General features: G+C 45.2%; 2 protein-coding genes and 1 long non-coding RNA gene across 8 annotated transcripts in view; 1 reads left to right on the forward strand and 2 right to left on the reverse strand.

Moving 5' to 3' along the window:
* The window catches only part of RECK (reversion inducing cysteine rich protein with kazal motifs), a gene marked incomplete at its 5' end in the record, with an annotated part of 44,273 nt that extends 31,743 nt beyond the window's left edge, over positions 1 to 12,530 (reverse strand). The window contains 5 exons of one of the 3 annotated variants that reach the window (XM_081836272.1): positions 1,913 to 1,998; positions 2,898 to 2,934; positions 4,188 to 4,262; positions 6,065 to 6,123; positions 12,404 to 12,530. In XM_081836272.1, coding sequence (XP_081692398.1) covers positions 1,913 to 1,998; positions 2,898 to 2,934; positions 4,188 to 4,262; positions 6,065 to 6,123; positions 12,404 to 12,530 — 384 coding nt within the window. Of the gene's footprint in view, positions 1 to 1,912; positions 1,999 to 2,897; positions 2,935 to 4,187; positions 4,263 to 6,064; positions 6,124 to 10,102; positions 10,130 to 12,403 lie in introns of those variants that run through there. The other 2 variants (XM_081836273.1, XM_081836274.1) reach the window with 2 other exon arrangements.
* TGFBR1 (transforming growth factor beta receptor 1) overlaps positions 1 to 16,150 on the reverse strand; it is a 72,540-nt gene that overhangs the window by 33,519 nt on the left and 22,871 nt on the right. The window lies entirely within an intron of this gene.
* On the forward strand, positions 1,548 to 15,454 carry LOC309327220. 4 transcript variants are annotated; one of them, XR_014150438.1, is made up of 5 exons: positions 1,548 to 1,868; positions 3,679 to 3,718; positions 9,249 to 9,471; positions 9,931 to 9,964; positions 14,946 to 14,976. It is a non-coding gene; the product is annotated as an uncharacterized lncRNA (long non-coding RNA). The 4 variants fall into 4 exon arrangements; XR_014150435.1 differs by lacking the exon at positions 9,931 to 9,964 and having other exon boundaries at positions 14,946 to 15,454; XR_014150436.1 differs by lacking the exon at positions 9,249 to 9,471 and having other exon boundaries at positions 14,946 to 15,454.

Consider the following 16,150-nt stretch of genomic DNA (forward strand, 5'->3'; position numbering starts at 1 on the left):
TATATTGTGATAATTTGGAGATTATATAGAAGATATTTACATTGTGATAATTTTGAGATGCCACACCAATATATCTAATTTCTTCTATAGAAGCAGTTTCGAATCACTTAGATGTTCTCAATTCTGGCATACGAACATAAGCAAAAGCAACCCTTTTTAAAGTATCAATCTGCTACTGGGGTCAAATGGACCTCTAAAGTCTAAATGACTGGGATTTAACATAAAGAACAACAAAGTATTTCAATATTTCTTCCTGTCATCTGGGTCATGTGAGGCTGTGCAGACACAGCACCACTGACTAGAGTCTGTAATACAGGCTAATAAATTGAAACAGAATCCTGGTAAGGTGGAGGCTCTGTGGGTTGATGCTTTCCAGGTACAGGAACCAGGTAAGCAGTCTGGGAGCAGTACTCCTAGATTCAACCACAACGGCTAGATTCAAGGAGCCTCCATGGCTCAGACAGTTTTTCCCAACTTCAGTTGGTTTGCCAGTTATGACTATTCTTGGCCGTAGTTGTTAATGATGCCTGCTGAGATTTCCTCAATTCACTCTGCACAGGGCTTACACAAATGCAGCAGTTAGATTATTCGTGTGATCACTGGATACAGCGGTGGCGCATCTCACTTCCCTGCTTGAGATGAAAGAGGAACATGGCACCCCACCCCCCCAGCTTGTGCTGGACTGCCCCACTCCCCTGCCATCACTGATGCCTCCCTTATGTGTTGCACAGGGGCACCCACAAAGTCCAGACCATAGTGCCACTTCCATCAAGATCTCACAAGATTTTGGTGAGATCTTGCCGGAATCTGCCACTGGCAGTGGAGGGGTGCCCGTGGGGGTGCTGCCGTGGGGGTTTCTGCTGCTTGAGGAAGGTGCCTCACCATAGCTCATGGGTGGGCTGGCCCTGGTTCTATAGGAACCATGAAAAGGAGCTGAACTGGCTACCAATACATTTCCAGCCCAATTCAGTGTGTCAGTGAGGATGTTTAATTTCTGTACATGGCCTGGAACCTCAATATTTGAGGGAGCACCTCCCCTGGAATTTAAAATCTTGTGGAAGGAAAACTCTCCTCTGTATCTCACCCGTGTGAGATGAATATTATTTGGAGATGCAAGAGAAAGCCTCTTCCACTATAGCATTCCAACTATAGAAGCCCCTTCCCTTGGAGTCTCACTTGGCACTGTCATTGGTCAGTCTCGCCATGGGGCCCACTTAATATAAAGATGTTTACTCAAACATTTGTGAAGCATTAGCTGCAGTTGTGTCTGAGTTGCTTGTTGATTTTGCTGCTAATTATTAGCTTTTATGTGGCGTACTATCAGAGTGTTAACTTCGGAGTTAAGTGAGACCATCTTGGCTGTGAGACCTGGAAGAGCTGCTCCCTGCCTTGTAGGCCTTTTCATTCCCAGGGGCCAAAGGACCCCAGCTGTGCTTCATAGAGGGTTTAATTTTTTTTTTAAAGGAGGGTATACAGACAGGATTGTATGGGGGGGGGATACATAAAAAGCAGCTCTACACTGCTCCCTAGCAGACAGCAAACATAGGAGACTAATACAAGTATTATAGGAGAAAGAAAGGGGGGAACATATATTTTAGTTATCTGAGACTTCATATTTCATCATCAATTAAAATAACACAATCTCATTATAAAATAATAATTTAAAATTGAGATAGCTTCAGCAAACAAAAACAATGTTCACCACAGAAAATATTATCCGCTCAGCAAGACAAAGGCTTGCTGAGAAGTCTTCAGCTAACAGCAGAAGTCAGCAATCAACATCCTGCGGAAAAATATTGCACAATCCGGGTGTGGCCACTGTGAAGGACCTTTCTCTTCCAGCCAATCATACTTTCAACCATAAAAACGTATGTCTTGCTTTATTCATGCTGCATCAAAAATTAATTCTTACCTGTTTGCATGCTTGGCGACATTCTACAACAATGGCTAACTCACAGCAACCTAAGCCAACCCAGCCATCAGATTTCTTCAAAACACCTTTAAAGAAAAATAAAATTACTGAACACATTACAGTATCACTGCAGGGTGTATTGGAGGGCTGTATCCTACGCTTAGCAGACAACGCAGAGGGAAGTGCTGCTCAACTGCAGAAGTTCGTTCACATTTCCTGCTAGGAGGGCTGTGTGATCAGTTAAGAAACATCTTATTCAACCTGAAGCTCCGTATTTATGCAAACAGATATATAACTGAAAAAGTATAAACTGGACTTCATTTCTTTTTGCAACAATGCATGTACAGTATGCCAATACTTCTTGGAGGGTGTGGTAGATTGTTTTAGTCATGCATGACTGTCCAGATAAATCTTTTTCAAAACATATTTTATTTTAAATTCTTTTACAGTTACAAGAACATATTTACATCTAAATAAGTTAGAATCATACGACTTGATCATTTTTTCCCTGAGGCATGTGCATTTCAGGACTATTGGGTAGGGGCCTGGATCATATACTCTTAAAAAGGTAAAGGGACCCCTGACCATGACTAAGCCGCTTTCTGGCGAACTAGATCAGCGCATGGAAACGCCGTTTACCTTCCCGCCGGAGCGGTACCTATTTATCTACTTGCACTTTGACGTGCTTTCAAACTGCTAGGTTGGCAGGAGCAGGGACCAAGCAACGGGAGCTCACCCCGTCACGGAGATTCAAACCGCCAACCTTCTGATCGGCAAGTCCTAGGCTCTGTGGCTTAACCCACAGCGCCACCCATGTCCCTGATATACATATACCCTTAGTATATTATAATAAATTATCAGAGCATATCTACCCAGAAGTATCTATTCATATCTACCCAGAAGTAAGCCCTGAATGAGTTTAATGGTATTTACTCCCAGTTAAGTGTGTATAGGATTTCAGCCTAAATATAATATTGCCTCTTACCTGGCAAAGAGGAATTTATACAGTCCCAAACTTCTCCCTGAAAAAAGAATAATTGTATTTTATAAGAATGAGTATGATTACTAAGTTGACCATGTGGGATGGCAGGCACTTAATAAATAAGATCAAAATAAATATTTGTATGCAGCAGATTAGCACTTTTAAATGCAACAGGATGATCTAGCACAAATAACCAATTATCAGGTGACCTCATCTAGAGTATTGAGTTTTGGATATCATAGTGCTTGGGACCAGGACTTTGGCAAACTTGTATCATTTGTTCCTATTTCCTGAGCAGTACATGCAAAAGGACAAGTGGCTGAGCACCTGACTGAGGCAGCGGGACACAGCAGCAGTACAACAGAATTAGTTTCTGTCTTCGATCTACAGAAAGTGGAGGCGTTTAGCCATCCTAAGGACAAGATGAGGAAGAGCAGAGCCAAACCACACTTTCTGTTACCAAGTCTATTGCCCTTTAATGTGTGTTAAGTATCATCCTGAAGGCATGTGTTTTGAGGAACCTCTGAAATTCATTTTCAAATGTGCCCCAACCTCTGAAATTCATTTTCAAATGCCGAGTTGGGAGATAATACCATTTACCGAAGTTTCAAATGTTGTACTAGAGCACTGGATGGTTTTTTTTAAATCAGCAGCCATCTTTTTAAGAACAACTTCCTCTGATTCTCCCTTGGAACCAGAGGGTGGAAACACAAGTGACTTGTGTATTCTGGGATGCTTTTTAGTAGCTTTGGACTGCACTGTGATATGATTTCTCTCTCCCTAGGAAAGCAGAGCTGAAGAACCAACAGCTTACCATTTTCAAGGTAAGGCAATTCTGTCATTAGAGCTCACGGCAGGCTAGAACAGGAGGGGAAAGTAGCAAGCACAAGTTTGCTTATATGCATCTGCTCAGGCTGTCTCTTAGCTGGAACCAGCAATTAGCCTTTTAGAAAGCTTCCACTGAAGCCAAGGGGAGCTTTTTAAAAACCTTAGTGCTGTGAGGGGAGACAACTGTGAAGGGACAGGGAAGAGAAAAGAGAGGAGAAAGAAAGAGAAGGGGAAGGGGGAAGGGGGAAGGGGGAAGGGGGAAGAGGAAGGGCAAGGAAAGGAAAGGAGGGAGAAAAGGGGGGGGGAGAGAGGCTGTGGCTCTATCCAGCTTTTCTACTGGTCTGCCACCTTTTGGATCCAGTCCCATTTCCTACTGGCACGTGGCTCCCAGAAGGCTTCCCAGGAGGAAACTGAACCCTCAGGCCGAAAATGGTCTGATGTTTTACCAAACACAATTATACAAACCATTGATTCTGGACAATATTCAGGTGCACGTTGTAATAGGTGTTTCAAATGAGAATCACTCTTTGATGTCAAAATCTGTCAAAAGCATTTTTAAAAGAAAGCATAATTAGAAAAATCACTTTTGTACTGCAAAACTTAATTATCTTTACTTAGGAAACCCATGAAGCTAAGTGGAATTTGGTTTTGAGCAACAGAATACTCCTTTTTGGAGTTGTCCTTAGTTTCTACAATGATGAACTAGTCATGCACTATGGGAATCTAATGTCTGAACCTACCAGATTGAAACCCTCTTTTTATTTCTTAAACCACTTTAAGTCTTTGTTTTTTATTTAAAAAACACACAAACCAGAGCTCTGGGACCTGGGAGAGCTAAGCACCATCATCAAACAACAACTTCCAAGGTTCTTCGGGAAAGGCATGGCAGTTGAACTAGCACCAAAATGATGTTTATCTTATGATATTTGCACTACTTATTATTGGTTTGTATATAAAAATACTCTTAGGGTGGCATCCAACTAAACAGATCTGATATCACAATAATTTTTATTTTTGCAACTTCAGTTCCCCTCTCCCAGCCCTCCCTCCCCAAATCTGCTCTGGTGGGTTGGGGGAACAGACACACAGGGAGAGGAGAGGGAGTTCCCTTGTGCAGTCAAAAATCCTTGCACTAGTAGATCTATTTATTTAGTTGAATACTGTCCTTACAGATTTATCTCCTTAGGGCTTCCAAGGTTCAGCTTATCAAACCTAAACATATTACGATGAGATGTGGCTGACTTTCAAAGATCAGGCAGGGTGTGCATCTAAATCTAAACTGAAAATAGAATTTTCTCAGTCATAAATCACTTGGCCCTATAAATTAGGCTCATAAGTAAGATGGAAACAAATGTGACTCCGCATATATTGATATGTTAGGAAGACTATCACAGCCTTACAGGTCAAAATGTATTCATGACAGCACATTCTTACAACACTAAAGGAACTGCTTCAAGGTCAGGATAAAAGTGGCATACATAATTTTAATATACTTCTCTCACATGGCTATAGACCAGGGATGGGGAACCTTTTCAGCCCAAGGTTTCCCTCTGGGAACCTTCTGGGGGCCACATGTCAGTGGAGGGCAGGGTCAGAGGCAAATGCGGGCAGAGCAATTAATGTAAAATTTACCTTCTACAGTAGGCTACTATCTGCACACGCTCACACACCCTTCTATTCTCTGCCCAGGCAAGAAAGGGGCATTGTCAATGTAATGGTTCTAGGGGTTGCTCGTGCGTAAGCCGGTGCTTATCTCCCCGGCTGGGTGCAAACACCTGGCTGGGTTGCCAAACTGAACCTTTTCTGTCTGGACAGCCACTCACCCGTGGCTGACTCAATCGCTGGCAGAATCCGTCAGTGGGTGTTTCTTAAACTTCTTCCAGCAAAGAAGCTCTTTGACGCCTAGTCTCCTCCTACTCTCTCTGCACGAAAGCCTTCTGCGCAGGGAGGGCGTGGGCAACGGAGGACCCCTACTCTCCCCGCTGGTCCCAGGCAAGGAGTCATGGGACCACCTCGCCGCTTCCCCCATCTGCCCCCCTTCTCCACTGGTGCTACGCTGATTCTCTTCCCCAGAAGATCGGCTGCTTCTCCCGATCCCTGGACGCTCTCTGGAATCCCTCTGGCTTTTGCTCTCTCCCTCCGGCACTGATGGCAGTTCCCTGACAGTCAATGACACATTCCAGTCAGCACTCAGGGTTAGGGGTGGAGGCTTGTGGCCTGGGGTGTGTACCTGGGGCTAGATAGACAGCTGCTTTCTGCCCTGGTCCCAAGGTTCCCTATCCCTGATACAGGCCCTATGGATATACAGGTTCAAATGTGGTGCATGTTCAAAACCAACATACCTGTTCACAAACATCGCGACACATTAAGTTACCCTTTGCAAGGTAACAACACGATGCACCTATAAGGAAAAATAAATCTGTCAACATCAACAAAATACTGGTGCTTTCAAAGTACTTTGATGAAGTGTAACTATGTTTTGCCATTCAAATATGTAGTTTGCTCCTAAAACCGCCTACTGTACCTTAGGATTGGCAAGTGAGCTACATAACCTCCTTTTTTAAAAGATCTGGCTAGGTTGACACCTGTTCTGGGAAATCTGGTAGAAAGCATTATTGAAGATAAAATTACCAAGCATACAGAAGAACATGTTTGCCGAAGAACCAGCATGGCTTCTGCAAAGACCAGTCCGGCTACTTTTTAGTGTCAATAAGCAGCAACATGGGGCTGCCCTTGTAAACTACTCAGCAACTTCAACGGGTTCAAAATGCAGTGGCCAGAGTACCAGTTGGGGTTCCCTTTAGAACTCATATCACTCATTCTAAAACAGCTGCACTGGCTGCCAGTTTCCAGGCCCAATTCAAGGTGCTCACACTAGTGCTAACATTTCTAAAAGACATAGGCACCAGAAATCTGAGACCAGCTCCTTCTCTATAGACCTCTCAGGTGTTACAAGTCAAGGGAGGCACTCTTGGTAATTCCTCTGCCCACATTAGTGAAGAAGGAGCCAACATTCTCTCTGGCAGTCCTGAATATGTGGAATTCCCTCCCTACAAAGGTGTGTCCGGCATCTTCACTAGATAGCTGTGACTGTTGAAGACCCTGCCACGTGGCACATCATACATGTGTTTTCAGGACCCACTCTATTCCTGTGTCTGCTGTTTTAACTGTTTTTATTACTATGGACCTGCTGGTGAAGAGCAGGTAATAAATTTAATAATAAAGGTAAAGGGACCCCTGACATGGTGGAGTCTCCTTCTTTGGAGGTCTTTAAGCAGAGGCTTGACAACCATATGTCAGGAGTGCTCTGATGGTGTTTCCTGCTTGGCAGGGGGTTGGACTCGATGGCCCTTGTGGTCTCTTCCAACTCTATGATTCTATGATTCTATGATTCATTAGGTCCAGTCGTGGCCGACTCTGGGGTTGCGGCGCTCATCTCCCTTTACTGGCCGAGGGACCTGGCATACAGCTTCCGGGTCATGTAACCGGCACAACTAAGCTGCTTCTGGTGAACCAAAGCAGTGCACGGAAATGCTGTTTACCTTCCCGCCTATTTATCTACTTGCACTTTGACGTGCTTTCGAACTGCTAGGTTGGCAGGAGCAGGGACCGAGCAACGGGAGCTCACCCCATCGCGGGGATTAAAACTGCTGACCTTCTAATTGGCAAGTCCTAGGATCTGTGGTTTAACCCACAGCACCACCCGCATCCCAATTTAATAATAGTACTAAGTAAAAATTCTAAACCATTAAAAACAGGTATTTAATTTGCTACAGGAATTTTTTTGTTTTGTTTTGTTTATCTTATAGCACAATTGAAAACCATTTATGATTGGTATTATATTAAGTTATCCTTTAGGGTGATTACCAAATGTGGAAGATCACACACCAAAGGAATGCTCAGCTCAAGCAGGCAACCAAGTGGCTTCCAACACTATAGACTCAAAAACACTTAACTGGTGGGCCTATCAATACTTGGAACCGCATGAACTTGAATCTCAACTTCCACCTAAAAGTATATAACACTGAACCATACAGTAGTGAATCCACAAATGTCAAATGGCAGTGTCCTTGAAGACAAAGATAGGGAAACTGACAATATTTCTGGGACAAACAGACTAAATTATGTGGCAGGCTGTGTGCATTTAAGGCTGTGAGCTTGGAGCGTTGCTTATTATGCCACACACACACACACACACACACACACACATATATAAATACTATGTTCTTGAATTGGTATGATGCTTTCTCTGTACCAGGTGTCCTGTACAAAATGAAAGACAGAACTTCCAGCCTGTGAGACACTATTGTTTGCATTGGTGTTGAGACTTAGAGCTTTAGAACGGTCCCAAATTTTGCACAATGTGCAAGTGGTAATTGCCAGCGGTAATTTACCTATCACCTGCTGTCATCCTTATGGACCTTCAAATAATCTGATCTGAATCAGAGGGCTGCTTTCTGGAACAAACAGCCAAGTTAACCATCAGCATTTTCAATTCACCTGAATGTTTGGACTGACAATCAAGACGCCACAAAAGTCCTAAATGTTGCACTAAGTCAACAGTAAAGGAGAACTAGCTGAGTATTGTCAACAGTCCAAAGGTAATTGAGATAGAAAAGCAAACTCACAGCAACCACTTGTCCTTCAAGTGGACCATGGTCTTACCAAAGGAATCAAACTTAAATTCACATCTGAATTTACCCTCTTAGTGCTTAGTGTCAGAGAGGGTAATAAAATAATTAGGTGATCTGATGCAACAGAGGCTACTTTTCTCAGAATCACTGAGTCTCCCCAAACAATGGAATTGTATAGACAAATAGTAGTGGACCTTCACCAGAGAGCGGCCAACATATGTTGAAATTTGGCTACTGGGACTTGCTATGGACTGGTTTGACAGACTGTGAACTAATCATATGAGCAAACTACAATGCCTACATGTCCATTATTGTATGAATAAGCTGTAAAGAAGTATAAGATGTTAAAAAAACCCAACCTTGAGGCTGCCAGGAATTTGTGGTAGCAACCAGTACCTGCCTCCCACTCCTGGAACCCTGTCATCTATTGCCAGAGGGCTCTGGGTTTCTGAGAACCATTTTGGTCAATTTTTAATTATTTTCAAAATCTTCCTACAACCCATACCTCTTATTAGCCTCATGACTCTCTTGAAAAGCTTCCCATTACATGAGAAATAAAGTTAAGCAATTGATCCATCAGTCAAAAACCTGCAGAAGCTCCAGGGCCAGGGGGCATGCTTTGGAGTTAGAACAGAACAGTAATTGGTGGGCCTGTTTGTTGGCTACTCTCCTTTCATTTTTTAATAAACCTGATAAAGCCATGTTAATGCCAATCCATAAGGAAGGGTGTGGGGTTTTGTCCTAAAAGTTTGCTTCATGATATCAGGTAGGGGTGAAACAAAAAATGAACAAGCATAATGCACTTTTGTCCAACAGAAAGCAGGTTTTGGGGGTGCCTTTTATGAAACTCCTAAGCTACATTTGGACAAGAGTGCAATGTATGTTACTGCAGGTAGGTCAATGGAGCATGAGATTATCCTGTCTGCTCATGATTATCCTAAAGATGATCCCTTAGACTTTCTATTGACTGCTGCTCGTCTGGAGATAGCTAGATGCTGGAAAACTGGTGATGGGCTGAACACTGATTCTTGGGTATAATGACTGATTCTTGGTATAACAGAGTATGGTTAATGGCATTGGCTGAGAAACTAACATGCCATGTGAGAGCAGCAAAGGTAAACACAATCCATATTCCTTTTATAACATATGGCAAATGTTTATTGAATACATAAATTGTTCTGACTGTGGCAGGAATCTGCCCTGCACTCATGGGAAATGTGGCATGATCTAGAGTAATCAAATGAAACTTTAACACGTGGCATGAGTCTGTAATTTTATCAGAACAAATTACTTGTTGTTTACTGTTGTAACAATTGTTTTCTCAAAATTTATCTTCTGTACCATGAAAAGAAAGAAAGAAAGAAAGAAAGATGGAGCATGAGATTTCTGGATGCCACTGGGCACTGGATTTGGGCTGAGAGGGAACAACTGAACTAAGCAAAGTTCTGTCAAGACCTCTGGTTTGTACTTGGGGGCGGGGACAGTATGGCTGGAGACCAGATGAAATGGAGTAGAAAATTTAAACAACACATAAGCTCAAACTGCCCACTGTTGTTTTGCCTTTTTGTTTTTAGGAGAAATGCAGGTGAGGGCTGGAGAATTGACTACGTAAATTAGAAGCACTGGGGGATGAGAGATTAAGACCTCCCCCCGCCCCCCATGGCTGTTTTGGCAAACACATTCCATGCACCTGCCCACTCACAAGTCTTCCTAATTTTCCCCATGGATGGAAAAGCAATTAATCACCTGTTTTACCACCACCCCAGGATGACTGCTACATGCTTCTCAACTGCATTTTCCTGGGGAGGAAAGCAAAATGCCAGGAGCTAAGCACTGGACTATACTGCAGGGTTGTGACACACAAGTATCTCAGTTCTCTTTCCTAGCAATATGGATATAAAAAAGTAGAGTTACTTGGGAAGGATTACATGAGCCTTGTATCACAGGCACAGCATGCCCCACAGCAATATGGGTACCATAATGGTGCAATTAATATGCATTAGGAGAGTAATTCCCCCCCCCATGTAAAAAAATAATAAATCTACAAACACACAAACACAAATATGAAATAAAATCTGAGTTCTTCATTGAGGTGGAACACCTACTGCCTAATAAGTTACAGTCGTACCTTGGATCTCAAACGCCTTGGCTCCCAAACAAATCAGCTCCCAAACAATCAAAATCTGGAAGTGTTCTGGTTTCCGAACGATTTTCAGAAGCCAAATGTCCAGCGTGGCTTCTGCAGCTTCCAATTGGCTACAGGACGCTCCTGCAGCCAATCGGAAGCCACGCTTGGTTTTCGAACAGTTTCGGGGGACGCCTTCTGTTCGAGAAGCAAGGTACACTGAAATTCTGGGTTTCTCAACTGCTTTCTAAGAGCATTGAAGCAAAAGAAAACAGATTCAAAATGAGGCAGGAGAATATGTGTGCTACATCATAAGATAACATTTCAACCTCCAAGAACATTTCCAAGAATACTCTGTATCTGACTCTAAGGTTCCCTAACTGGAACAAAGGAACTTCAAAGGAAGGCTGCAATATAAAAGTGAACGGCGAGACACCAGAAAGTTCCATGGCATTGCATCACACAACATGTGTTAAATGCAAAAGGATGTCTGCATGATCAACACCAGAGTGGGAGGACGCTCACCCTCTCTTCCCTGTCCTGTGAGTGTCCCAATCGGGAATTTGTTCCCTGACTGCACCCTTAAGGAGAGCAAAAAGGCCCTTTGTTCAAACTGGAGGCTCAGCTGCGCCCTGCCCTGCTTAAATGGTCACATATGTTTAGAGAAAAGGCGAGCAAGAGGAGACATGAGAGAAGCTCGTGAAATTATGCATGGCACGGACCAAGAGGACAGAGGAAAGCTTTCTCCAGTCTCTCATGACAGGAGAACTCGGGGGCATCCCAGGAAGCCGAATGCTGGGAGAAGAGATAAAAGAAAGGGCTTCTTCTTGCAGCGCACGAACTGTGGAACTCACTCCCACAGGAGGCCGCGATGGCCAGCCGCCTGGATGCTGTTAATGCAAGATTAGACAAAATCAGGGAGATGGAGGAGGCTGTCAGGGGTGGCGGGGCGGCAGCGAGGGGGCTCTGGGGCTCCGCTCCCGCTTGCAGGCTTCCCAGAGGCATCTGGCTGTGGGAAGAGGATGCTGGCGCAGAGGAGCCAGTGGCCTGACCCTGCAGATGCTCTTCTCACGTTACATTCTTCTGACACGTGTCCTATGTGACTGTGACAAACAGCTCTGCCCGCTCTTCCTTTCTCTCCACAGTGCAGCGCTGAGATTTCTAATTCTTGTTTTTAAAAGGAGCACGCATGGCCACCTGGTCCCAGTGGCGTAGCGTGGGTTGTCAGCACCCGGGGCAAGGCAAGTAATTTGCACCCCCTAACCCATGGATTTGCGCCCCCTAACCCGTGGATTTGTGCCCCCTAACCCGTGGATTTGCACCCCCTAACCCGTGGATTTGTGCCCCTAACCCGTGGATTTGTGCCCCTAACCCGTGGATTTGCACCCCCTAACCCGTGGATTTGTGCCCCTAACCCATGGACTTGCACCCCCTAACCCGTGGATTTGCACCCCCTAACCCGTGGATTTGTGCCCCTAACCCATGGACTTGCACCCCCTAACCCGTGGATTTGCACCCCCTAACCCGTGGATTTGCACCCCCTAACCCGTGGATTTGCACCCCCTAACCCGTGGATTTGCGCCCCCTAACCCGTGGATTTGCGCCCCCTAACCCGTGGATTTGCACCCCCTAACCCGTGGATTTGCACCCCCTAACCCGTGGATTTGTGCCCCTAACCCATGGATTTGCACCCCCCTAACCCGTGGATTTGCGCCCCCTAACCCGTGGATTTGCGCCCCTAACCCCCAGATGTTGCGCCCGGTGCGGCCGGCCCCCCCTGCACCCGCCACGCTACGCCACTGCCTGGTCCTCCCTCCCCTCCCTCCCCCTCGAGGGCCCCCCGGCCGCGCTCCGTCCGCTGCCCGGCGGGGGTGGGGCGGCCCAGGCCGGCCTCCCTCCGCCCCGCCAAGACCGTTACTCACCCGCCACGCCCGGCGGCAGCGGCAGCAGCAGCGGCAGCAGCATCAGCGCGAGGGCCGCGACGAGGGTCCCGCGGGCCCCGCCATCGCCCGGCCGCCGCGGCCGCCCAGGGCCAGTCAGCGCCGCCATCGCCCGGACCCCGCCGCCGCCGCCGCCCGCCCGCCCAGCGCGGCTCCCCATTGGCTGCCGGCCGCCGCCCTCGCCCCGCTCGCTCGCTCGTCTGAGGGGGGGGGCATGGCGCCGGGAGGGGGCGGGGCGGGCGAGGGAGACCCGGCGGCGGCGGCCGCTTCCCTCCCCTGGGAGGAGGGTCGGCGGCTGAGAGGACCCCGGAATTGAGTCCTCAGCCGCCTTTTTCTCTGACGGGGGCTCAAGGCGGGTTACGGATAGATATAAGAACAGCTGGAAACATGGAAAATAAAACAATCGCTGAAAAAAAAACCAATTAAGCGTTGATAGAAATCAAACCGCGTGTAATCCTGGCACTTTAACTCATTAGTGTTAGATACTTATTTATTTATACTCCGCCTTTATCTCTTACAGGGAATCAAAACAGATAACAGACAAAATAAGAACACCTAAAAACCAGGGGGGCGTGTTTGTCATTAAAAAGCAATTAAACATTGACAGAATTAAATCTATCTATCTATCTATATCTATCATCTATCTATCATCTATCTATCTATCTATCTATCTAATCTATCTATCTATCATCTATCTATCTATCTATCTATCTATCTCTATCATCTATCTATCATCTATCATCTATCTATCATCTATCTATCTATCTATCTATCTATCTATCTATCTCTATCATCTATCTATCATCTATCTATCATCTATCATCTATCTATCTATCTATCTATCTATCTATCTATCTATCTATCAATCATCTATCTATCATCTATCTATCATCTATCTATCTATCTATCTATCTATCTATCTATCTATCTATCTATCTATCTATGGGATCTATTAAAAGCTTGCAGACAATGGCAACCAAAACAGCAGCTCCTCATTAAAAGCAGTCCGTTCCCAAAATCCGTCTGGAACAAGAAGGTCTTTCTTCACAATGAAAAATCAGTTACGCCGCCTGGGTGCTTGGGCATAAATATGGTTTGCCTCCTGCCAAGAGAGTTCATCACTGGGTTGTTGCTGCCTCTGCCAGGTCCTGTGTTCCTTACAGAGGCTTCTTGGGTTGATGGTAACATCCAGCTGTTTGCATATGTTCTTTTAAAATGGATGTATGTGTGCCTCTGTACAAGGATTTGTAACCCAGATGGAGAGAGCAACACTGAGCATATGAAAGAGCCAATCCAATTCCTCCAGATGATTTCCCCCCTTATTCCTTGTGCAATGCTGCATTCTTACCAGTATGGTGTAAAAAAGGCAGATACATTTATTTATAAATAAAACTGATGCCAAAATGGCAGGATGCCTCAGAGGCACTTGGAAACAATATTTTCGACCAGAAACCATTCCAATATATTGTACTTTTTAAACTTCTTTCTAATCAGGACCCATATGGAACAGAACGGGTTGGCCCAGAACATCAGCTTCTGAACAGATTGCCATGAATGCCATCTTCCAAACTAGTAAAACCAACCAAAGTTACCCATTGTCAACACAACTGTGGCTTCCAAATAGCCATTGCTATAATGGGGAGCAGCAGAATTAAAATGGTTCCCCTAGCAGCGCCATGCATGCAGGAGTGGTGCTCCCACCGCTACTGGGACTGCTGCTACTACATGCAGACACGTTGGCAATGGTGCCAACCAAGGACAGCATGCCTAGACCTGCTGGCACCACCTCTTTCACTGCACGGATATGTAGGGCAGTTTCAATGCTCTTTAAATGCTAGAAATGCATATCAGGGATGGGGCTAGCATAAATAAAAGAATGGAGCGGGTAAATTCAGGTGTGCATTCCCATTGTTCCAGTAAGCAATGCCTTTAGGCTAAGACAGACTCTTGCCTGCAGTAGTTGTGGCCCATTAGCAGCAATGGTGAAGCCTGCTGCTGCTCCACATTGTGTCCCCACACCCTAGGAACAAAAACGGCCTTGGTCCAGTATGCCTGAAGGAGCTTCTCCACCCCCATCGTTCTGCCCGGACACTGAGGTCCAGCGCCAAGGCCCTTCTGGCAGTTCCCTCACTGCGAGAAGCCAAGTTACAGGGAAGCAGGCAGAGGGCCTTCTCGGTAGTGGCACCCGCCCTGTGGAACGCCCTCCCGCCAGATGTCAAAGAGAACAACTACCAGACTTTTAGAAGACATCTGAAGGCAGCCCTGTTTAGGGAAGCTTTTAATGTTTGATAGACTATTGTATTTTAATATTTTGTCGGAAGCTGCCCAGAGTGGCTGGGGAAACCCAGCCAGGTGGGTGGGGTATTAATTAATTAATAAATAAATAACTCTCAGTGAGTTAGGGACTTCCCCTGCATGCAAAGACAGGCTCTAGAAGATTGAGCAGATTAAGTGAGGGCAGATGGGGCCTGTCAACCTGAGAAGGTAGTCCATCTAGGAGGAGAAAAACTCCTCTGCTTTGCAGGATATCTTCGGTAGAAGAAAAGGCTAAGGAGTAAACCCTAAGAAATCTGGAGTGGAGCACCCAAGACAGTTGGATGGAGCCTTTTACGCCTCCTTCCAGCAACTCCTGTGGCCAAGCTGGTGCCAAACATATTGCTTGGCTTTCCTTTGGACCACATCTTGCAGTCTGAGCAGCCCAGAACCTCCATACACACTGCCCAGGCTTGCACACCATGGAAGGCCACTTCAGTGCCACTAACACATCGGTTTGACTTTATCTCTCAAGATAGACAGATGCCAACAATAACTAAGCATGTATACCCAGTGCTTTTTTTTCTTAAAAAAAAATTCTTTAAAAAAATCTCATTTTGACTCAAGAAAATCACCATTTTATAGTTCAGATCAGGAAAAATAAATAAAGTAAATGGACAAAAGTACCAAGATTCACAAAATGTTTAGGGGTATGTGTTCCCCTGTATCCCCCCCCCCCCGGAAAAAACACAGGGTATACCTACACACCAAGAGATAGGAACCAGGTGTACTTTGATGGGAGTGGAAATCAAAGAACCAGACACAAACACTGGCACGGCATTATGCCGTAAACCTAGAAAAATTCAGCATTGTTCTGGATCTCTTTCTACCATACAATTATGCAATATGCATGTTCTCAGGAAGTTACTAGCAAATCCTTTAGTCAGGAAACCTTTTCCAGTGGACACTACAATGGTTATGTTTCCCTGTAGGGCTGGCAGAGGTAGCGAAGTCCATAGGATTCAATCTCAGCTTAGTGGCCCTTATCTAGCCCACTGCTGCGTCCATGACAAGAACATGTGGGCAGCCTTTCTCACCTCAGATGAGAGAGCTGAGTTTCACCACCACTCTGGCACATAGCAGTGCATCCATGATTAAGCCATGGATATATGCTCTTTGCTTGAGATTTCTATGAGATATTAAAGACTAGTACATTACACTTCATTTCACAAGGTCCCTTCTTGTGTTTAAGTCCCAACTCATAAAACCTCTTCCACTATTAAGTTTCTGAAAGCTGTGCAGTTATGTTTGAGCCAATTAGAACAGCAATCAAGGCTGGGTAGAAATAAGAGAAGAGCCTTATCTAGGAAAATAAGGCATGTGCCATTAAACTACATGGGGTAGAGCAATGCTTGAATTTCAGCCTATCAGTCTTATACCAAAGACATGTGGCCAATGTGATGCAGGAAATAATGA

Source organism: Podarcis erhardii (genome assembly GCF_964252035.2).
Source record: "Podarcis erhardii genome assembly, chromosome: 13".
Classification (NCBI taxonomy): Eukaryota; Metazoa; Chordata; class Lepidosauria; order Squamata; family Lacertidae; genus Podarcis; species Podarcis erhardii.